We start from the raw sequence: 22,424 nt of genomic DNA on the forward strand, positions 1-22,424 counted from the left end.
GTTCAACCCCTTAGACCATTAAAAATTATGATGGTTTATGATTGAAGTCTCATATCTAAAGGTCTGAACATTCTGGTCAAAACGAAATTAACTTGTCTCCTACTTAATTCATTTCAAGGGAACATTCTGTACTTAAATGCCACATTAAGAAGGAATGGGCTTTTTGGGGAGAAAGGTGGCAATATGATTGCTGACTTTCGTCTGATACCCTTTCAAATGTTCATTCCTCTAGTCATATGTTTTGTTTAGAAGGATGAGCGCAAGTAGTCTTTTAGTTTTACCCATGATCAATTTATTACCCAACCAAACTATCAACATTAACGAGAGAAACATGGCCGAAATGTTGATGTCATCAACTAGTTTCTCAGTATCGTCAAAATCAAGAAAGATTGACTGATTACTTGGATATTGTCTGTCTCCAATCTGTCACAGATCGTTTAGTCCATCCCTAGCATGAAGTAATAAACTATTATCAGGCATAGCATTCCATGTAAACCACACAGTTTCCCCAGATGAATTAAGTGATTCCCACATTTCTGCAACTAACAACAATACCACCCTTATTCAAATTAGCATTAACCTGCCCAGTCAGTTTTTGATCAGAAACAATGTTGTATTGTATTGACCACACACATTTTGTCATGTTTTCAGCTTTTGCCTTGTTGCATATTTATACTGAATGTTAACATGCATTTAGCAACTATAACTGCATTATTATCTGATGGCTTCCCTGCTGTTCAGCTCATTGCAGTCAAGTTACACTAACTTGATATTGTCAGTGAGTTGTAAAAACAAATCTCAGATCATCTAGTCTCATCGCCTCAAATTATGTGTACACCAAATTAGACTCCAATAGCACACATTCATGAATTAAATTCATGCCAGAATTTTTTTGCTTGCAAGGGGGTAATCTTGATATGTTTTGACTTCCATAAATGTCACTAAATATTAGGAATATTCAGTAAAAGTATTTGTTTAAGGGCAGTTGTGCAAAGCATCAAAACTTGTATGAATAATTTAAAGATATTTGAAGTTGGATAAATAAATTAATACAATAACTAATTTAGAATTAAAAAAGAAAATACAGACACTCAAGGCAACAAGTGCCAGTATATTTTGTACAAAAGAAATGATTTCCCACAATTGTATTGTGTTACTGATGCCTTTGATTCAAGCAGATAGAGGATATGCAGTGCACTCCTCTTAGTCATTCACGATAAAACCTAGAAGACCATCTGACATTTTGTGTTAAGGAGTTAACAGAGTATGACATGTAAATACACTCTCTTGTTTACATTCACTTTAGATCTCAATGGTAGGTCCAGACGTACACTATTGTTTGAATAGCCAATTGCCATTCTCTTGTCATTGGTAGTTTTGTGAAAATGTTTCACATTTAGATTTGAGTTATTTAACACTAGTGCTCGAGTGATAGAAATCAGGATGTTAAATATCCTTTTGTTTGCTTCCTTTTCACCTCAGAAACATACATTAAACCAATGGAGTCAAATGTGTCTGAAATCATTTCCAAAACTTAATTTTAAAATTGTAAAACCGTATAATTTTAGCTGAAAGTTAACTGCTAATGATCAGGTATTTATACAACTCTAAATCATTTGTTTTCTGGCACTAACTGGTGCCAAATACATCACTGGTTGTTAAAAAAAAATCCTAAATGAACCAAAGGCGCATAACTTTTGTTCCAGGTAAAATTTGGGTATTTGGGTGTTGAAGCAAACTTCACGTTTGTCTTGCTTTCTACACTGCATTGTTTACATGCCCCTGTGGTGGTCAATAGTCCTCTTATCAGGTTTGGGTATAAATGAGATCCATTCATGACACATATGCTATCCTTCACTGAGACAAAGTATTTAAGTATTATAATTAAGGTGAAATTAGATTGACATTCATCTCAGTGGTTCTGACCCACTCCTTGAAAGCATCTTGCATTGAATCAAAGGCCACAACAACTCAAAAGTATCCTCTTGCCACTTAATAATTCCCAAAACCTCATGTAACCCACTCACAACCCTCCCAGGTACAGACCAGTGTCTCTTCTCACATGACACAGTAAGGCTCTCGGGGCAGATGAGGTTTAGTCCTGCAGCAAGCAGGCAGGTGAGCCAGGAGCCCCTTCTTCAGGTCTTTGTTGAGGAAAAAGCAGACAATGGGGTTGACCCCAGCCTGGGCAAAGCTCATCCACACTGTGGTGGAGAGGTACCGGTGCGGTATCGTGCAGGCCTTGACAAACACACGCCAATAGCAGGCTACTATATAGGGAGACCAAAGCACCAGGAAAAGCAGAGTTATCACATAGAACATCCTGCCGAGTTGCTTCTCTGCCTTGAACTCCTCCATGCCCAGTAGGCGCCGGTTCTGGTTGTGTAAGTTCTGCCGGATGCCCAGCAGAGTAGGCGGCATGGGGCCCCGGCCGAAACCTGCGATCCAGTTGGCTGCTGCCTGGCCGGTGGCGCCAGGCCCGTGGAAGGTCCAGTTTTGGCTTATGGCTGGCACCATCTGGACAGGCTTCATCTTGCGGTGCTTGTACTCAAAGAGCAGCAGCTTCATGTAGACCACATGCGTGGCCAGGATGAGCACAGCCAGCATCAGCATGAAACCCAGTGTGTCGTTGGCCTTAAAGTAACGATGCTCAAAGATGCACTGGTCCTCCTCGCGGATAAACTTGTAGGTGCCCACATCGAAGACAGGTGGGAAGGCCATGGCCACTGACAGCGTCCAAACCATGCACACTACCGCCACGCAGGTCCAGAAGGTCATGCGCTTCGAGTAGAATCGGTGGTGGGCAATGGCCATGTAGCGTGTCACACTTATACAGAAGAGCATAAAGGCGGCATGGAAGCAAAAGAGGACGGCCATGAAGGCCACCACCTTGCAGCTAAGCACGCTGTAGGTCCAGGCCGAGCCATTCTTGATGGACACCAAAACAAAGGGGAAGCAGACTGCTGAGCGGATGGTATCAGCCAGGCAAAGGTCAAGAAGGAAGTAATAGGGTGCTTTGTGCAAAGCCCGGTCCCTCAAAACCAGCAGGGAGACCACAAGGTTCCCTACCAGGCTGATGCAAATGATCAGCCCCAGTAGCACCAGTTTTATGTAGGTTGAAATGGTTGAGGATTGGCCCCCGGCCACCATCCCACCTGTAGTCGCCACTACTGCCGCCAGGGAGCCACTGGGACCATCACTACTCTCGTTTCCGTTGGCCATCCTGTTTGCTCCCCGAATTGTTTCACGTCCTTGTATCTCCTGAAATCCACTCCACCTCCTTCCCCTCCTCCTCCTCCTCCTCCTCCAGCTGCCCTTTCCTTTGTCCTCGTGGTTGCCTTTCTTCTGGAACTCACATGGAACCAGAGCGATTCAGTCCACCTTGCCCCATGTTGTACTATGCCCCTCGTTTCTTTCGGCGCCAAGCTTCTCTCACTCTTTTTCTTATTACAGGCTCTGTAAAAAGCAAGGAGACTAAACATTAGACATTTGGATGAGCCTACAAAACTGGCATACTGCATGTGGGGAAATTACATTTTGAAGTCATTCAATCTTAAGTGGACCCCAGGATCACTAACTGGTGGAGTGTATGTGAAACACAGAATGTTCATTTAGTTACAGTACATGTGGAATACCATAGCATACATCATATTCATCAAACCAGGACATAAAATAGATACATGTAAAACAAATAAATTGATTCGAATGTGTGACCACAAAAAAACATGATTAATTTGGACTGACCCCAATAGTTGAAGGAACGTGTCTGGAAATGTCACACTCAGAATCAATCAATTTATCCTCCAACGAGAGAAACAGTGCTTCACATAGGCATCTGTTGTAGCATGCTGGGGAAACATCTTTTCCTTCCCCCTCAGCACCAATCAGATCAGCTGTTTTCTCCACACGCTACATGGCATGCCAGCAACTAGTCTGTCACCGTAATTACCTTGCTTGTTGCTAGGTAACACCTTACATCCTTCTTCTCTCTGTGTGTTGGGAGTGGGGGTTATTTGTGTGTGCACGTCTGTGTGTGTAGGATGTGAGACAGTGGTGGAGAGAGATTAGGGATGGGGGAGTAATAGGGGAGGGAAAAATAATTTATGATATAAAGTTAAGTTCAGAAGGCTTTTTCCATCAGATGCTTGGTGCACTCAGACCAGTAGTGACGAGGCATTTACAAAGGCAGGGTCATATTTGTCATAGATCTGGGATTGGTACCGATGTGTAGAATGGGGTGAGATGGGATGGGTGTGGGAAAGCATTCCATCTGCATTGACTGGCCTGCTACACTAATTTGTATTCATGGAAGATTCTAGAATATTAGCGAGAAATTCACAGGTGATGATCATTGAGTACACAGGTCCAACAGGCGAGAGAGCAGCTCAGGCTCATTGTTTTAGCGCAAGCATACTAATGTATTTTTGTCAGAGTAATTACAACAGCTTGTTGCTAAGCTACAGCAACACCCCTCCCTGTGCTATTTCTTTTTGTGCTGTGTGTATGTGTGTGTTCTTTTAAGACAGTAAATGCACAATCAGATGACCATACTCCAAATGATCAACAACAAGAACACCCACACAGACAATGTCTCTTAGCCACTACCCATGAATACCAGATACAGAGTGACTAACACCATGTTTTGGCTATATGACCAAATAAGGTTATAGTCTTTTAACTGTTTTGTGTATAAATTAGGACTAACAGAAGTGTGCAATTACTAAGAAATGTAACTTTGTTCAATTTTTGGGGTTAGATCAGTTTCCTGTGTTTATTCTGATGGTAAAAGCCCATTTTACTGGCTGTGTTAGGGACAGTGCTGTCTGTCATTCAGGAGGAGCATGCCCCAATCCCACTGATCTATCATCAGTATTTTAACATCTTCTTTAATGTTAAGGGTATGATTGGGAGTAGTATTCTGATTCTAGATCTGTACTCAAAGACATCCAACATCCGAAGGATAGTCTTGCTTGATAGATGCCACAAAACAAATGCTCAGTGGGAGGTCATAAGAAAGAAAAACTACTGCTCAGCAGCATCATGAAGTTTGCTGCTGTGATGCGGAATCAAGGGTGCTGTAAAAACGACATCACAACAGCCCAACAGCCCAACATTTGAGAATGATTAGGTTTGATTACAAACTCAAAACTATATTTAACTAGCTACTCCTGATGAGCATTATTAAGTGGGTTATTTTTCCTAACTCTTATAGGCTACTTGCAAACAATCAAAACTTAGTAGTCTAAAAGTACAAGTTAATATACATTAAGAACTGTAGTGGTGATTAATATCAGAGAAATAGACCAACTTTTCAGTAAAAGATGTGATGATAATAGTAGCCTACATTGCATCTGATTTGGCACACAAAATTAAGACTTCATCGATTCACACCATGATGAAATGGACAAAGGTCTCCAATCGTTAGGCTATGGGCCTTATGTAGGCCGTTACGGTATCTTCCACCGACAACTCCACGGGAATACCGAAAGGCTATGGATCATGAAGGGAGGGGCCTGAAGAAATGGGAGTTGGTTGGTGGTAGAGGGTTGTGCCATTGTCAAGAACTGGATAGCAACAGCAATCGAGTAGGCAACCGCTGCCGTGGTCTCGGTGGGAGGAGGCGACGCAGAATTCACCAACCAACGGAGCCTGAATCATTCTGACACTTCTCAACTCGAATACAATTATGAACAACGGCAGCTTGCTATAATTTTAAAACATCGGTAGTTGATCTGAACTATCATTAGACTAGCAGAATTGTGTGCATGTTTAATATCATTAAACGCATTGATGGTTCATATACAAAATAATTATCTCGGCAATTTGAAGCAGTCAACCTGCTGTGACCAAGCCTGTCAGCATTCACTATCAGATGCTGAGGTTGATCTTCATTAATCACTGTGAGGGCTAATGCCGAGATCCCAACACCCAGAAGCCAATGAAGCAAATAAGCAATAGGCCTAGGCTATTGATGCTTCTATGTAGTTCCCAATGCATAGTGAATGGAAGGGGTAATGCGGTTCTTGTCGGGCCTAAATCACATAATGGCAACTAAAATCTGCAGTGATGTGTGTGTGTCTGCTAATAACGTGTAGATAATACGGGCCTGTATGTAGGCTACAGTTTGTCTATAGCATGCGTCATGAGCCTGCTATTCATAACAACGTGCCGTCGGTTATGTTGGAGCCACAAATATGAGTTTCAGGTGTGTTGAGAATTAGTAGGCTAAGCTTGAAAATGTCGTGGCTGTACAAGGCCTAGCAGTGTTACACACATAGTTTACAGAAACAATAAGAAAATAGCGAATTAAGGCCAAATGAGATCTTACCTTATTTATTATGTTTGTCCTCGAGACAAAGGCTTTTGCTTTTATTCTAGGCCGTTGAGATTGTTGCAGCCCACATCAAAAATAGGATGATTCAAAGATCATGTCGAATTAGTAGGCTAAATAATATAGAGAGAGGTCATCAAAACGTGTGTCAATTAAAAATATTAATTAATTTAGGCGTGATATGCAATTTCAGTTCAGTCGCAATTTCTACTGGAAACATAGCCTAAATAACAAATTAATGAATAGCCTACTTAATGGGGATTGTACCTCTTTAAAATCGTAGTATGTAGTCAAATGCTATAGTCAAATGCTTTTGCAAGTCTCTTCCCGTCAATTAAGCCTGTTGCAGACCATTTATATAAACGCAGGTTTTAAAGAACAAAAAGGATCGTTTCCTCTTTTTTCGTGTGCATGTCATGTCTTCGGGTTTTCCATAAGCTGGCGATGTTCAGCAATAAATTCTCATCACAGTGACAGACGAGAACAAATTGTAATTTCCACTTCAGACAAATGTTGTTTCACAGTTGCCTCCTTATTTTTTCGGTGAATGTCATCAACAGAATGCTAGCGCTGATAAACATAATCCTGGAAATAACGATGGACATTAAACCATAAAACACCTCAAGAAGCCTTTAGAGAACAATCCAAGCTTGGTCTGTGAAGATCCTCGATCAAAAATAGAGAACAAATGTTTCAACCTTTATATACATCATAAACGGCTTCGTTTTCACATAAATTATAATAAATCCTCTTGTATCTCCAGCAGTAGGCTACGTGCGGAGTCCGTTCAGTCATCCTATGTGAAAATATGTAGTGTAGGCGCCCTATATTTAAAAATGCACCCGCCTGGTTTGATCGTTCATAAAATGGAAAAAGGTTCCTTTCTTATATCGACAATTCCAGCATTTCTTCACGGACATGTCAAGGCTTGTAAAATTCAGCCTCAGTCATTGTATGTGGTCACGTAGAAAACTAGAAATATCCCAAATGAAATGGCTGTTAGAAATCGTGAATTGGAAACAGCGGCATTCGATATGCGCCGCGCATCGGCTGTTCCTCGGATCCTTTCGGAATTGTCTGTTCGGAAATTTTTTGGAAAGGTCTAACAGTGCCGCACTCTGGAATCAGACATGAACTGAAATCAAGGCATGAATCAGAGTTAAGAGCAATATCTTACCAACTTTAAATAATTTAGCTTTTTGCATTTCAGAGTGTTACAACATATTAACTGTAATTAATTGTGGTATTAATAAACCTATGTAAGCTAATACAAGAATCCATGAATGAACCATTCCCATAACACATGCCTAATAATTTCATTCAATGTAGTATAAAAAGTATGATCAAATAGTCCTTGCGGTTAAGATTGCAGTTATACTACAGGTTTGTTCTACAATGCTGATAATGTTGCAGTCATTCCAATGATGGGCTCAGTAGTCAATGTTTTGGTACCTTGTTGCTGCAGGTAACCATGATATTTGATGCCAGTTGACATTGTAAGGAGTGCAGTAAGTCACCTCCCTTGGTTGTTTTTGATGCCCGACCATTTAATCCTTCTCTAAATCCCTGGTAAAAGGTGTTTTGTCTCAGTATGACACAGCACAGTGCAGTTTGCCTTCGTGCCTGCTTTAACAGCTGTCCTAACCACTGGGAGCCAGTGGAACAGATGGCCTCACCTCACAAAAGGAAAACATAAAGAAATTGAGCAGGATGGACAAGCAAAAAGCCTATTTTCCAGGGCTGTTGGTTGGGATATGTGTGAAATAATAATTGAGGCATAGGTCTTACAAAACATGCCTTAGAAAGTATTAAACTCCATGAAGGCAAAGGAACCCATTCCATCACAATATACTCTCAGTCTTGTGTTTATGCTGCCCTCTGTTGGTAAATGAACATACATCTGAACCCTATACCTCTTAAAGTCCTTCAGGGTTCTACAGACCTTCAATTAAGTTTTAGAAAGTAATTCATCGCAGACCAATTCATCGCAAAGTATTAATTTATGTTTACTTCTTTGCTTGAATGTGAAATAACTACAGCACTGACATTATTGCAATAATAGTCCTATACATAACATGTCCAAACGTCTGTGGACACCTGCTCAGTATAAAGATCTGCTTCTCAAATATGTCTTTCATGGATATTAATTTAGTTTTGATCCCCACTTTGCTTTTAAAACTCCCTCCTCTCTTCTCGGATGACTTTCCAATAAATGTTGGAACATACAAAGGGGATTTGTTTCCATTCAGCCACAACAGCTAGATAGGTCAGACAGTGATGTTGGGCGATTAGGCATGAGCGGAGCTAGTTCAGGCATGGCACTCGGGCAGCGTGCGTCATCCGCTCATTAACTACACCTGTGTTAGCCTGCTCAAGCCCATTGGGCCACGTCTGATAAGGCGGCATTAAAAGGCCGCGCGGATATGCACACACTCACCCCCCGTTGCTGTATGATCTGTGCTGCTGCCGCCCTCCACCATCCCCTTCTCCCCCTTGTTGTCTGTATGTTCTGTCATCAGGGGGATTATATCTCTATTGCTCCCTGCCTCATATTTCATGTATGTATGTGTTGCATCGAGGGGGCAGGGAGTGCTTCCCTAGATCATCCACTCTGCCAAAGTCAAACCTATATCCATGTCATGGTTAACAATAAATGCTCAAATCTAATATGTGAGTGTCTTGACTGAACTGGCTTTTAGATGGCATTCAGAATTCATCCAAAGGTGTCCGATGGAGTGTTAAGGTCAGACCTCTGTAGGCCAGTCAAGTTGTTCCATACGTAAGATGACCATTTTTGTATGGACCTCTCTTTAGGGGACATAGTCAGGACAAAGTTGAAGCACAGAATTGTCTAGAATGTAATTTTATGCTTTAGCATCACAAAGTGGAACAAACAGCCCCAGCCCATCATTCCTTTGCCACCAAACCGTACTTTTGGCACTATGCACTCGGACATGGAGTGCTGCTGGCATCTGTCAAACCCAAATTAGTCTAGGGATGGTGAAGCATGATCTTAACTCCACAGAATGTATTTCCACTGCTCTACAGAGTAGGCTTGTCCATTTTGAGTATTTATGTTGTACCAAAAGTATCACATTATTAGTATATTTATTTAGAAAATATGGCAATGTTTTTTAATGAACCTATTCTAATAAAATACTTACTCATAATACTCATTAATAAAAAAATGACATGATCATCACTTTAAAGATGTATGGACCAGAAATTTGAATAACTGTTGAATACTGTTGCTGTCTTAACTTGTGACATTTAAAAAAACATTCCCTAAGTGATGAAACCCTTGTATCTATTGAAATTAACCATATGAAAACAAAGGCATGAGAGACCTTGTCCCTAAGCCCTGTAAACAATCAGTATGTATATAGGTAATATTCACAAAGGTTCTTAAGAAGAAACAGAGATCCAACCTGACTTCCGCTCAACATGCTGTGGTCTCTGTCTATCTGTGTTGTCTGTGTACTGTAGAAAGACGACCTTTAAAATAACCTGTTGGAAAAAAAACTGTTTACACCTGTAAGAATGATGTGGGCTTCCCCGCTGCGCAATGGATGATCTTTGGTGATGTTAATGCTTCCTCTTTAAAATACTTTGTAACACTACTATTTGATCACTCCACTAGATGTGAAAGATATTAAATGATAAATGATGAAGATGCTGCATTACAAAAGTTATAATCATATATACAACATCAGTAAGATTATCAGTTGTTTTATGATTAACTGAATATACTTAAATTCCTTGAGACAATTATAATAAATGTAACCTGAACCTGTATTCCATGAAGAGTATCATGTAACTGATTGTACATTCAGGGTAGGGGCCAATGGATAGATGCAAGGGAAAAGATACATGTGGTAAAACAGGTTGCATGTTGATTTTTATCAGCAATCTTTTAAAAGTAATCTCACAAAGTAATTGTGTAGTCACTGTACAGTACATCGATCAAGGAACCATTGTGGGCATGTATACAACCTGTACGAAACTTAATTTGAAAGAGTGTTATACCTTATACAAGATAAAGTTGCCCCCACACAACTCTCAATTCACCTTAGTCAATAGCAGTTCCTCACGCATCTATTTGGAAAATGGGTTGAATCAGCAACTGAAAATGCTTTTTTTGCATTTCTCTCTCAATCACGTTCATGTTTTCCATCAGATGACATTGAACATTCTCATGAGAATACAAGTGTAAACTAACTCACTTGCTTGCATTATATACTTGCACTGTACTCCACTTAGGTTAGAATAGGTTATAGGGTTCAAACAGGTTTTTTGTGCATTAGGGTTAGTATAGCGTATTATTTATTGTTATCTGTAATTTAGGAAGTTTTAGTGTTAGGGTTATTATAGTCGTTTATTTATTGCTATCTGTATATTTAGGAAGTTCACTTATCTAAGCTCAGCATAGATGTAAATTTGTTCCGTGTACTTATATGTTATGTTATGCCAGGTGCTTGCGTTGTCTTGTCTTAAGAATTTCAGTGCCCAGTCTAACCTTGTGTTGTTCTGTGCATCTGACAAATAAAAGACTTGAACTTGAACTACTCTGGTCCAAATACAAGAAGTACCAAGTTGTAGATTAATTATCTAAACAGTGAGTACTGAGTACTAATGAATACTGGGAGATTGTTGAAGAATCTAAGTTGGGTTTACTTTCTTTAAATACAATGGAGAGTTTTATGTTCTCTGCATATACACAAAAGATTAGAGAAAAGAGAAGAGGTATATTGCCAAAAGGAATTTTTTAGAAGTTGGAACAATTGACCACAACTGAAGTTTATTGAACAGTAGGACAATATTAGCAGATCAGGGCAGGAGACGTGTACTGATTATATGGAAGCCCTAACATCAATGGACCAAGCTCAGCTTGTACTTGATGAACTACTTTTGGAACCAATATTTTTTTTTTTAACACAAATTTCACACCGGTGGGTTGTTATTATTAAGTACACAGTATTGTAAGAGATACACTGTAAAACAAATACATGTATTGTCTTTGATGAATGATGAAACTCTCAAATTCAATCAAACCTGAGATATTTTAGCTACATATCTATATATACTTTATACTTGTATACTGTGTGTACATATATATATACACACACACACACGCACAAAAGTGTTCTGTGCTACAACATTGCAACTTAACTTGATCTGAGCATATATCTGTTTTTATATTGTTGTTTGGCTATGGTATTGCATTGGATAGAGTTAAACCCATACTTAATGTAATCTTAAGATGCAATGACTTGATTGCCATGCCCTCCAAAGATGTTATACATGGCAGTTTATACCAAATGTTCAACTATCAAACATTAGACTATGTGATTTTGTCTAAATAATACTAAAACATAGCTCCAACTATGGTTTGGTTAAAATATAATGTAAAATAAGGGAAAGTTTAGCCTAATACCAAATAAACTGTAGCTTTCTGTTTTGTTTTCATCACATATGTCACAGTTATGGAAAGTTGTATATTAGTAGTAGACTTTTTGTCATAGGGAGGTTGGTTCATCTTTTCCAACTTCCACCTATAAATACAGCGTACACATTGTGCATTAAACTTATATCTTACGGCTTGGGCTTCTTGAGGTGAGTGCTAAAAATGATAATACTGCATGTTTTCTAACCAAAGAGATTTTATTCACTTCTCTGAAATGATGTATCATGTTAGTTACAAAAATGTTAAAGACGTGATTTGACCTGAAGTATCACACATTTCAAATGGTTCTTGTTCCTAATAAACACAACAAATTAAGCTATAAAACGCAAATGTATCCAAAACAAGCATCAAACCCGGTAGATATTTCATTTAATAGTGAAATTAAGGACAAAATAATAATGACAGGAAATTGTTTAAGTATATAAAAGAATAACAGTGATCTATCATTCTACCACCAAACTTCACAATTGTGTGTCCTGTACACTGGGAATGCAATAAGCTAAGATACAAACATATAAATATAATATAATAACTTAATTTGCTGTTATTGTTAGCAGATGCAAAACCCTCAACGACATCAGCAAGGCAAAACAGACATTCATAAACGTCCCTAATGGAATAAGAACACTCCCTCACCTATACATTTTTTTTCCCTCTTCATTTTGTAGTGCCTCATCCACGTAGCAACAGGAAGAGACAAGTGAACTGGAGATACAAAAGTTACACGGTGAGACCAATACTTGTCATTGCATTTACTGCATTGTTTTTCCAGAACAACCCTAACTTCAGGGTTCAATGAGTTTGTACAGTATTATAAAAAAGTGACAATCCAGTTGACAGGTGTTTACTAAACGATGCTCTGTGAAAAGAGAGCGGCAAGGACAGCTTTTTATATAGAAGTGGGGAATACTGGAGGTAAGTCATGAGACTGAAGAGAATTTTCTGAAGGTGGAAGTTGCATCTATATCATCTAATTTTGTGTAAGTTGTGTTGGTATGAATGCACAGCTAAAACGGTACAGTATGTACTCTGATAGAAGGATGGGAAGGTTCACAAAGGGAGAATGCATGTTTGGCTAATTCATGGTGGTGAACTCTTTCTTCAAAGAATAGAAAATGTAGTACTTCATTACCATTAGCACTTCTTTCTGTTCATTGTTTCTGTTGATAGAGATGAAAAGGTGTCACACTTCATACTACTTTACACAATTTCAACCAACTTAAATATTGACACAGTGAAAATTGGGGAAGAGGTTGGATTTTATACAGCAATATACTTTTCACATTCAAGAAAAAGTACCATATTACAATATATGTATACATTAAATTCAAAGTAAAATCCTTATAGAACTTCTGTGATAGTCATATTGGCGGTGCGGTGGCTATATTGAATTGTGAAGCATTTTGTGGCAAGAAAGAAATATGTTTTTGTTTGTTATTTATCAGTGACCATTTCTTTTATCAATACATGTAACCACAAGAAAGCTGTACAGCAAAAATATGTGTTTTCGATATATAAAAAAGCTATGAATCATCTCATGGGAAGAATGCTGTCTTCGGTCTTTCTATGGCTAAACTTTCGATCTGTAATACGCACATTTTCAGGATGGAAATGATTGAGCTTTTCTTTTGAAGATTCCTTTGCAGTCAGCACATTACAGAGAAGGTGATCATTTACACTGACATAAACAATAATCAGCTGTACATATTACTGATATTACAAACAAAGACATTACTTTGCCTGTACTTCTTAATATACAGGAACATTATTTTGTTCCAACCAATAGGATGAGCAACCATGGTTTGCTGTACAATATCTAAGTTTATACAACAGTAAATATAGGCACAATTCTACTAAAAGCTGATAGGGATCAGTTAGTCACAGCTTATAAGTGGAGACTGTGAGTCATTCAGACACAATTGTAGTGTGTAAGATGATCTCATTCCAACATTCTCACACACATTTGTTTTTGGGTGATTGTGGCTACAAAGTAATTATGTTACAGTAAGTCTATGTTACAATCTGTCTCTACTGTATTTTTTTAATCTAATTGCTTCAGAGTAAACAGCAATACACAACAGTGATGTTTGAATGTTCAATGGACACTACAGCAATGTTAGATTTCACAAGTTTGGTTTTGGACCTTGTAGTGTACTGTAGCTTAAAGTAAAGTATATATTAATATCTCCTATGGTACAACTCCAGGTAGTATACATGATACCTTTACACAAAAGGTTCAACAAATGGCCACTAATCTGCACCCTAAACCCGACTAACCATCTGTTATTGTGTATTGTTACATAATCGAGTGTTAATAGTTTGAACTAAATTGTTCCTTAATAATGGGATACCAGCTTTATCTGGTCCAACCCTCTACATACGCTTCATTTTAGAGACAAAAGGAAATTAGTAATAATGAAACAACTACTCTTTGTAGTTATGGCGATTATATGTATGCTATGGTTACGCAGGCATGATAAGCGCATCATCCAACATTGCCCCAAATATTTCACTAGAATATACTTATTTGTCACTAATGTGAGTAATAACAACCCACGCTGCAAAAGGTATTGATATGAGGCATGATAAACTTTCCATATTGTTGTTGAATGGACTTGACTATTCTGGATGGCGCAAAATAGGATCCTACTCAAATCATACATTTTGAGAAGGGTAAGAGGTTTTACATTTGTAATGCTTGTATTAGTGTATGTACAACAATTAGGTCACTTTTTATTAACAACTCTTTGCGGCCTTCCATCCCTCCAATGTAAAAAGTGTTTTTTATGTGACTGGTCCATTTACCTTTTTGATTATCTTTGATTGAATCTCTGTTTAAAAGACACATTTGTTTTTGTTCAGACAGTGTAGATGAAAGAGATAACCCACAAAGTTTAAGTACTTTCTTTTTCCGCTGAATTCCTGTTTCCGCGGGCGTGCAACATCTGCACCTATGCACACAGTGGTCGTCTTCAAGGACATGTTTGTTTACTGTGAAAATGCACACTTCCTTCTTGCCTCCTTTATTTAAAATGGACCTACTGAAGGTAGGGCAAGGATTTCACTTCATTGTGCAGCAGCTGAGCAGTTTTGAGCATAAACTTTTCAACTTGTATAACGCAGTTGTTTTTGGATGTGATGAAATTGACAAAATACATTCTTACTCTTGGAACAGGGCAAAGGGGAACATTAATAGTTAGTCCAGTTTGCTTTAAAAGGAAAATATTTGGGGCATCTTGCTTTCCCTTTTTTCCCTCTAGTTCTAGTTTTTTGTATGTACCTGAGATGCTATCAGCTCGATCTGTTCTCTGTTGTCTACACAGTGAAAGGTTGCACCTGTGCACAACCACAGAGCCTTTCAAACAAGACTGTGTTTGAACTCCACTTCATTTTTTGCTTTCCGATGAGGAAACAAAGGTTCTTGCAACCTGTTGCTGTCTCACACATCCAACATTTATTTACATATGGTTTCCTTTGTTTCTAATGGTGCTGAGTATGTATAGTTTTTGTGGATTCTTTAACTATTCTGGGTAAAAGTTTGAAGCACCAACAGCTCATCTTTTGGGGCTGTGTTTAGACAATACTTGCACCAGGCTGAACCATAACCATTTCCTTTCTGCTTCAGGAATGCCACAGACCGAGACTGAGAGGTTAAAGTGTGGGCGTGTAGAAAGTGAGCGACAGCAGCAGGCAGAACTGCATGAACATGGAGATGTACCAGGCAAACCACAGCCTCCCCCCAGGGATTTTCTGTCGCCCCAACCCTCGACTTATACCTCTGGAGCTCAGGTGTGGACACAGGTTACATCCCTTCGTCCATGATACAAAGAGACCACTTTTCATCAGCACAACTTTGCAAAACACTTACAGTTGATGATTATATTCAGGCTGAATAGATTGAGGAGTTGAAAGTTACAAATAGCTTTAGCTCTACTTTAGTTTTAAATGCAAACTATTAAACTCCCTGGGCCCAGTTGCTTTCAATATTAGACAAATCTAATGTTTCATCATCAAATTGGTGTGATCATGTTTGATTGCAGAGTTGAGCAAAACTTTTTTACTTCATATTCACACTTCAGTACCTTTTTGATTTTACCACAAAAAAAAAATCTTGTGCACCTCCACAGTCCTAATCTTTCTTGATCCATTCATATTTAAAGCTTTATCTAATAGCATCTATAGTATGACAGTTGTTAAAGGGCATTGTGTGAGGCCATATTGTTTATTACCCTTAGTGTACCGGAGATGACCAGAGGAGGCAGGTTTCTAAACTGTTGCCTGGTAGGTCTCAGTCCGGCCAGCACAGACCCTCTGTATTGCGCCAGGCTGTCAGAACGACTCACAGGCGGCACCATGGTACACCCACCTTTTTATTGTGTACACGTCGCTGAAAAATATTGCTGCACCAATCTGTTTGATCTCACCTTTAGGTTTGCAAATCATTTTGTAACCACTGCTTCCTCTCTAGTGGAGCCTGGTTCAGCTCAAGCTATCGCCCAGTGCAAGGCGGAGGTGGAAACAGGCATGAGCCATCAACAGTTTTCTCTCCTGCAATCTGGCCCCTCTCCCAGGCATATTGATCCCACCCCTTCTCCTAGGAGAGACGGTCTACTAGAAGCTTCCATCTTCAGCAAGCATCAGAATGGGTTAGCATTTCCCGAATTATATTTTCATTGCCTTAGAAATAAACAGACAGGTTGATTTCTAGCTGCGTGTGTCTTCATGTGAGTGTGTGTGTGTGCCATTTGTGAGACATGTTTGATCTCCCTGCAGCCCAAGTCTCCCAAACCCTGGGAGTGTCGGCACTCTGTTTCTGAACGGCCTCTGCCGCTGGCCAGGTTGTGATTCAGTATTTGAGGAATTTACCAGCTTTCTGAAGTAAGTTTCATTATGTTCCTAGAGGTTTAATGAGTCATTATGAATTAAGATGTCAAAGTTTTGTATCTATGTGGTATATTTATGACCATTACTTTGCCATCTTCTATCACATCTCCAGACACCTTCATGCTGACCATAGCTATGGAGACAAAAGCATTGCACAGTGGAGGATACAACAAGATATGGTGCAGTATATGGAAAGCCAGGTGTGGTACATAAACAGTAAATTAACATATTTCAGTCAATTGAACTTGAAAGTTAACAGGTCTTTTTCTTTAGCTGACTCTGGAAAAACAGAAACTCTTCGAAATGCAACTTCATCTACACCTATCTCAAAACAAGTCAGCTGATTTGGTAGGTCTGATTATATACAGTATTTATTTATGATGTAAACTATATATTTAGATAATACATTTGTGTGTTCAACACTAGTGAGGAAACATTTTATACTGCATTCTTTTTTTTTTTTAAATGGTTGAACATACAGTACCAGTCAAAAGTTTGGACACATTTAGAACATTTTCAAACTTTTGACTGGTACTGTATATATTTGGAACCATGTTTTGTATAGTTAGTAGTTCAATGCATAAGCTCAAGAAACTGATCTAATACATTTCAAAATGAGTAAACGGCACAGTACCTATGAAGAGGTGGTATGTTTGTGATCATGATGATCTCATGTTTTCTGTGTTATTGAATGTTGCTTCTCAGAGGGCAGGTTTAGACTGGCCCTACAGCCTGGCACTCATCACGTCCCAGGCTCGGGCAGCAGATGGAGACCAAGTGCCACGCTGTGCCACTAAAGAGCCAGAGGAGCTTGCGCAGCACGAGTTCTGGCCTGCTGGCACTGCCCATCTACTGCCAGGTAACACCTGCCCCTGTCCGTGACAGGCATCTCTCCAACACCGGATAATATGATCATAGCACAGCACCAACCAGCCCTGAACACTGATTCACTCAAACTGCTGACATCTTCACTTAGTCTAAACAAACACTATTAAAAATTATTCGAAAGGGATGTTTGTCTTGTGTGTTTGTTTCAAGAGTCTCAAGAATTCATCTCAAGCATGGGCATGTTTTTGTTGGGATGCTCCATAGATGTGGTCCCAGGGATCCAGTGTTACAAATACAACAACATCAGACCTCCATACACCTATGCCTGCCTGATACGATGGGTGAGTTGATGGATTTCCGTAAAGAGCTACTTTGCTAATTTGTAATATTATGTGAAGGGAGTGAGATCAATGGGGTGGGCGGATGTTGCATGATATTACTACAGATGCACAATGAACTGAGTGGAAAATATGAGTGTGTGTATGACTCAAGCCCATGGTTCTTATCTCTACATCTACAGTCTATACTGGAGTCTCCAGACAAGCAGCGTACTCTGAATGAGATCTATAACTGGTTCACCACTATGTTCTTTTACTTCCGACACAACACTGCCACCTGGAAGGTTTGGGATCACTCCAAATAATATTAATAGACAGGAATTTATCCTGAGCACAGGAAAATATCCCCATTCTGATTTGTACACTGGTAACTTGACTGGTAACAAAAAATATTTTTGTTCTCTTTTTTGCCTCCACAGAACGCTGTGCGCCATAATCTTAGCCTGCACAAGTGTTTTGTGCGAGTGGAGGGAGGCAAAGGGGCTGTCTGGACTGTGGATGAAACTGAATATCAAATGCGGAAGGGACAGAAGTATTACAGGTATGCTCATATATTGTAGGATTTTCTTTGAACGCCTGTATTGTGTATTGACAAAAACACCCAACTAACATTAGTAAACCTATTAGCTGAGGTATAAAAATACCACCACTTGGCCAACAAACGTCTTTCATGTTTATTTTATACGCACCAATGAGAGCTCTGTAACTCTTTGTTCCAGCCTATTAAGTAATGCAATGGTTGTGAATTTTCAGGGATCATCCTGTGAAATGGTTGACACCCTACTCTTTCTTTCGTCCGGAGGAACCATGAGCTCAGGGAACAACTCATGTACAGTTCAAATCGGGTTGATGCTTTCAGACTTTGCTCAGCAGAGGGTGCCAGAATGTAGTATTGTCCAATACTGTTTTCCATAAAATGTGAGATTTTAATATTTAAATAGACTTTCACTGGTAGAGTGGCTGCATTTGCAGTGAATGGAAAGAACAGAATATTAAGCAATATTTTTTGTGTATTATATTGGAAAAATAAAGTGTAGCAAGTTGACAGTTTATGTATTCTTCTCAGGTAATATGTATACATGCAACAATAAAATTCAAGTTTTTGATAATGTGTTGGATGATTAATTAATTCAAGTAATCAAATACAATCACCCACTTAGTTGAAAAAATGAATTAAAAACAGCCAACCTTCCCTCCACAATCCCCTCATCTGAACATGAGCAGCTTGCAGTTCTCTGGCTTCCCAGTGAGTTGCAGTCAGAAGGTTAAATATAAATAAAACCCATTTGCCTAGCTCCCCTGTGGTTCCATGTTTTGTCTGTCACCACGGGTAAAAAGCCCACCTCCCGCATGATTCCTCCATGTATTTCTAAATGCTCCTGGGGCCTTTGTTGCTCCTCAGCGCCTTCAGCCTCTTTTGTTTGGTTCTTGACGTTTTCATTGCCATTGAACTTGAGACTCCTTTTCCCACCAACTCAGACAGAATTGCATGAGCAGTATTGTGATGACTACAGTGTATAATATATATTTTTCAGTCCTTCCTGCCATTTAATGTTGCAGTAACGTTCTGTAAACCAGTGTATTCAGTGACATTAGGACTATTGCCTTTACTGTATGTCATGTTTGAAAAACTGTCTGTTCACTCAAATATTTTCCGTTTCTTGGCAACGTTTTTAAATCTATTCCTTGCCTCATGCCTCTAATGAACCACACACTCCTGATGTCTGAAGCTTAAATTCAAATTCTTAAATACTGTATTATAAGACAGTGTGTTTTTCTTAGATCAAGGTTGTCAACCTTAGAATTTACATTGCCCATGGATACATTTGCATCAAATACATCAAAGAAGCTTGTTCTCTAGGTCAGGTGTTGTTGATCTGGGTCTGCATGGCTAGGATGACACCAGGGGAAACGTCAAGAGGATATTTATCCTTGCCTGGGGTACACCCCAGGCTAAACCAGCTTAATTACACATACCTATTGAGAGCACTTCCTCTTTGAGAAACCTTTGCAGCGTTCGTCCCTCTACTTTCCACATCCTCTCAACTGCAGTTAATGCTGGCAGGTGCTTATTACACCTTCTATTGGATTTGTGGATGTTAGCCATCAAACAGGTGTCCTCAGTTGATTTTAACATTGACAATTACACGAACAGACTGTCAATAATGTATAAGAAAGTGAGTTATAAAGGGTTTGTATGTGTGTGTGAGCCTATGTGAAGAAATGGAAGGTAAATGGGACAAATAAGAAATGTATGTAAAATAGTTGCTTTCATTGACCTGATAAATTTGATGACCTAAATAAAAGATGTGGTGGTTTATTCTTATGAATAGCTTTTCAAATGAGAAAGCAGATTTCATAGTGAAAACCATTTTTCATCAAATTTCATCTGATGTGGGTGTTTTTGCACTTGTGTTTCCACTTTCTTTCTTTCCCCAGACAGAAAAGACACATTCTGACCCATAGTTTGTTTCAGGTCTTCAAAAATATTTATTATGCTTCACTGCAAATCTCACACCTGCAAATTTTGTAGTTTTCATTCAAAGGCCTCAGGCAAAGCATATTTGACAGGATGAGAGTACTGCAGAGATGACAGTTTTCAAACTTTGATTCTCAGTTTCACAGCAAAGTCATAAATCTATACTAGCAAAGACTTGTTTAAGGCCACTACTGAATTTTTTTTCAACCATCAAACATTGCCCGCTATAACTATTGGACCAGTAAAGTCAGATTATAATTTTTTTGATACCCTCAAGGCATATACAAATTTGATAGACATATTAATATTTGGCAAAAGTCCAAAATAGGACCTTTAAATTTAGTTTCTTTCAACACTTGCATACAATTTTCAATTAATAATTAAGCAAATTCAGTGTTTCAGTCCTCTATTTTATACAATCCTAAGTATGGACACAATTCAACGTGAAAGCAAATATACAAAGTATAAAAGCTTGTATTCAGTTGCAAATCCCTTGCATACAACAACAACATTGAGTCTGTTTCATTTTCCCAATCACTCTAGGGCATTATGGGATATTTGTTGACTAAATATCTGAGCCATCAAGGGTCTGTGGTTGCAAACCAGCATCAAAACATTAAGCAACTGCTGTAGTGAACCATACATACTGCAAAGTTCAGTAACAGTAGTATCATGGTTTTAGTCTAATTTGATGACATTAGTAATCTGCATCACTTTAGTTTTTGCCTTTCTATATCATACGTTTTGAATGGTATTAAGAGGTAAAACAGAACATGCTCCTCCGAATATTGCATCTTTTGAATCCCAGCCCAGCCTTTGAGACTTTTTTGCCTATGAATTAATAAATGTAAATAGATCATGCTTTTTCATACATTACCCCACACTTTATCATGTATTATCATTATACGGATATAGTAACCGTTTCTTGATACCAGTGTCTCCTGTTTACAGGATGACATGTTACCAGCAGTTAAATTACATGAATACATAATTTTGTATAGACATAAAAACAGGCAAAATGTTCCCTCATAAGACTGTATCCCTTGTGCCTTTACGAATCCCGCTGCCTTACAGGAATAGAAAAGTCTTCTTCTGAACCACAGACAAAAGAACAAAAAAAAATGTTTTCCATTTCACTGGCAGGGGTTCTCCCTCCGGAGGCATGACAAGCCCCTGACGCTATCTGACAACTAAGGACTTTCCACAACTTTGAAGCCATGACATTTGAGTGAGGCAGCCTGGGGCGTGACAGACGATAACCTGCATATTTTCACCTATTTTTCTGTCTCGGGCTTGCAGGCTGCACAAAGATAATTGCCCAAAGTACGACTGATGTCCCCTAGCAAGGTGTAAACAAATTAAACACAGCAGTTGAGCACGCTTGTCAGTTAAAAGAAAGATAAAAATCACTTTGAAATATGTGCCCAAGGTTCCTCAGTAAAATTATCTGCACTTTACAGTATTTGATAACAATACTATAAGAAATCTAGAGTAAGATATTGCAGTGAAGTAATAGTAATAACAGTAATCTATATCAATGTTATGTTTAGCTTTCCCCATATTGCAGTCTTCACAACAGTCTCTGAGAAAGATAAAAGAAAATGTATTAATGATGAGTTGGAAAATTACTAGAAGCATCTTTTATGTGATTTTCTGCACATATAGTTGGCCAACATAAAGTTACAATAGATTTATAGTTCCCTTGGACAGATGGCCCATTCCTTCTTTAGACCCGAGCACTATTATTACATTGTCGTTTTTTGTAAGCTCTAAGGAATTCCATCCAAGCAGTACCTGCTGTCCAGGTGCTGTATATAACTACAGTATGTCGGAGCTGTTTCATTACCAAAACTAAAAATGAAGAAATTAAAAAAATGGTTATTTTTGCTAGAGGAATGAACAGAGGAGGGGCATGGACAGTTCATGCAGCTCATTATTATTTATACCAACTAGTATTTGTATCACACAAGGCACAGCTCATCTTTAGTGTTTTCATTTCAATTTTATTTTGCATAATTGATTTTGATTGTGCTCAAAGGTTAGATGGCTTGGAGGTACAACACCTGTTACAATGAAAGTTCTGTTTTGCAGGCATGTTTT

At 38.8% G+C, this 22,424-nt stretch overlaps 2 protein-coding genes across 5 annotated transcripts; one reads left to right on the forward strand and one right to left on the reverse strand.

The window, feature by feature from the left end:
• Positions 1 to 1,509: 1,509 nt before the first annotated feature.
• gpr173 (G protein-coupled receptor 173) lies at positions 1,510 to 7,346 on the reverse strand. The gene is made up of 3 exons (XM_047041133.1): positions 6,599 to 7,346; positions 6,329 to 6,444; positions 1,510 to 3,456 (listed from the first exon to the last, which is right to left on the reverse strand). Exon 3 carries the CDS (start codon positions 3,220 to 3,222, stop codon positions 2,059 to 2,061), a length of 1,164 nt encoding a protein of 387 aa, XP_046897089.1. The 5' UTR covers positions 3,223 to 3,456; positions 6,329 to 6,444; positions 6,599 to 7,346; the 3' UTR covers positions 1,510 to 2,058.
• A 4,567-nt stretch (positions 7,347 to 11,913) lies between these two features.
• foxp3b (forkhead box P3b) lies at positions 11,914 to 18,954 on the forward strand. 4 transcript variants are annotated; one of them, XM_047041104.1, is made up of 13 exons: positions 11,914 to 11,944; positions 12,464 to 12,522; positions 15,421 to 15,584; positions 16,031 to 16,151; positions 16,264 to 16,441; positions 16,569 to 16,673; positions 16,792 to 16,879; positions 16,953 to 17,027; positions 17,385 to 17,538; positions 17,772 to 17,848; positions 18,028 to 18,129; positions 18,265 to 18,386; positions 18,599 to 18,954. In XM_047041104.1, the coding sequence occupies exons 3-13, from the start codon at positions 15,423 to 15,425 to the stop codon at positions 18,654 to 18,656; spliced, it is 1,242 nt and encodes a 413-aa protein (XP_046897060.1). In that variant the 5' UTR covers positions 11,914 to 11,944; positions 12,464 to 12,522; positions 15,421 to 15,422; the 3' UTR covers positions 18,657 to 18,954. The 4 variants fall into 4 exon arrangements, with proteins under 4 accessions (XP_046897060.1, XP_046897059.1, XP_046897061.1 ...); XM_047041103.1 differs by lacking the exons at positions 11,914 to 11,944; positions 12,464 to 12,522 and adding an exon at positions 12,529 to 12,710; XM_047041105.1 differs by lacking the exons at positions 11,914 to 11,944; positions 12,464 to 12,522 and adding an exon at positions 12,705 to 12,775.
• Positions 18,955 to 22,424: the final 3,470 nt, after the last annotated feature.

The sequence above is a fragment of the Hypomesus transpacificus genome, chromosome 18 (genome assembly GCF_021917145.1).
Source record: "Hypomesus transpacificus isolate Combined female chromosome 18, fHypTra1, whole genome shotgun sequence".
In the NCBI taxonomy this organism is placed as follows: Eukaryota; Metazoa; Chordata; class Actinopteri; order Osmeriformes; family Osmeridae; genus Hypomesus; species Hypomesus transpacificus.

Excerpts from the sequence above, each read along its gene's own strand:
- gpr173 (XM_047041133.1), bottom strand. The coding sequence starts at position 3,222 with ATGGCCAACGGAAACGAGAGTAGTGATGGTCCCAGTGGCTCCCTGGCG.
- foxp3b (XM_047041103.1), top strand. The coding sequence starts at position 12,650 with ATGCTCTGTGAAAAGAGAGCGGCAAGGACAGCTTTTTATATAGAAGTG. Across the intron at positions 16,152-16,263 it reads GACTCACAGGCGGCACCATG|TGGAGCCTGGTTCAGCTCAA; the intron begins GTACACCCACCT and ends CTTCCTCTCTAG. Across the intron at positions 16,674-16,791 it reads GAATTTACCAGCTTTCTGAA|ACACCTTCATGCTGACCATA; the intron begins GTAAGTTTCATT and ends TCACATCTCCAG.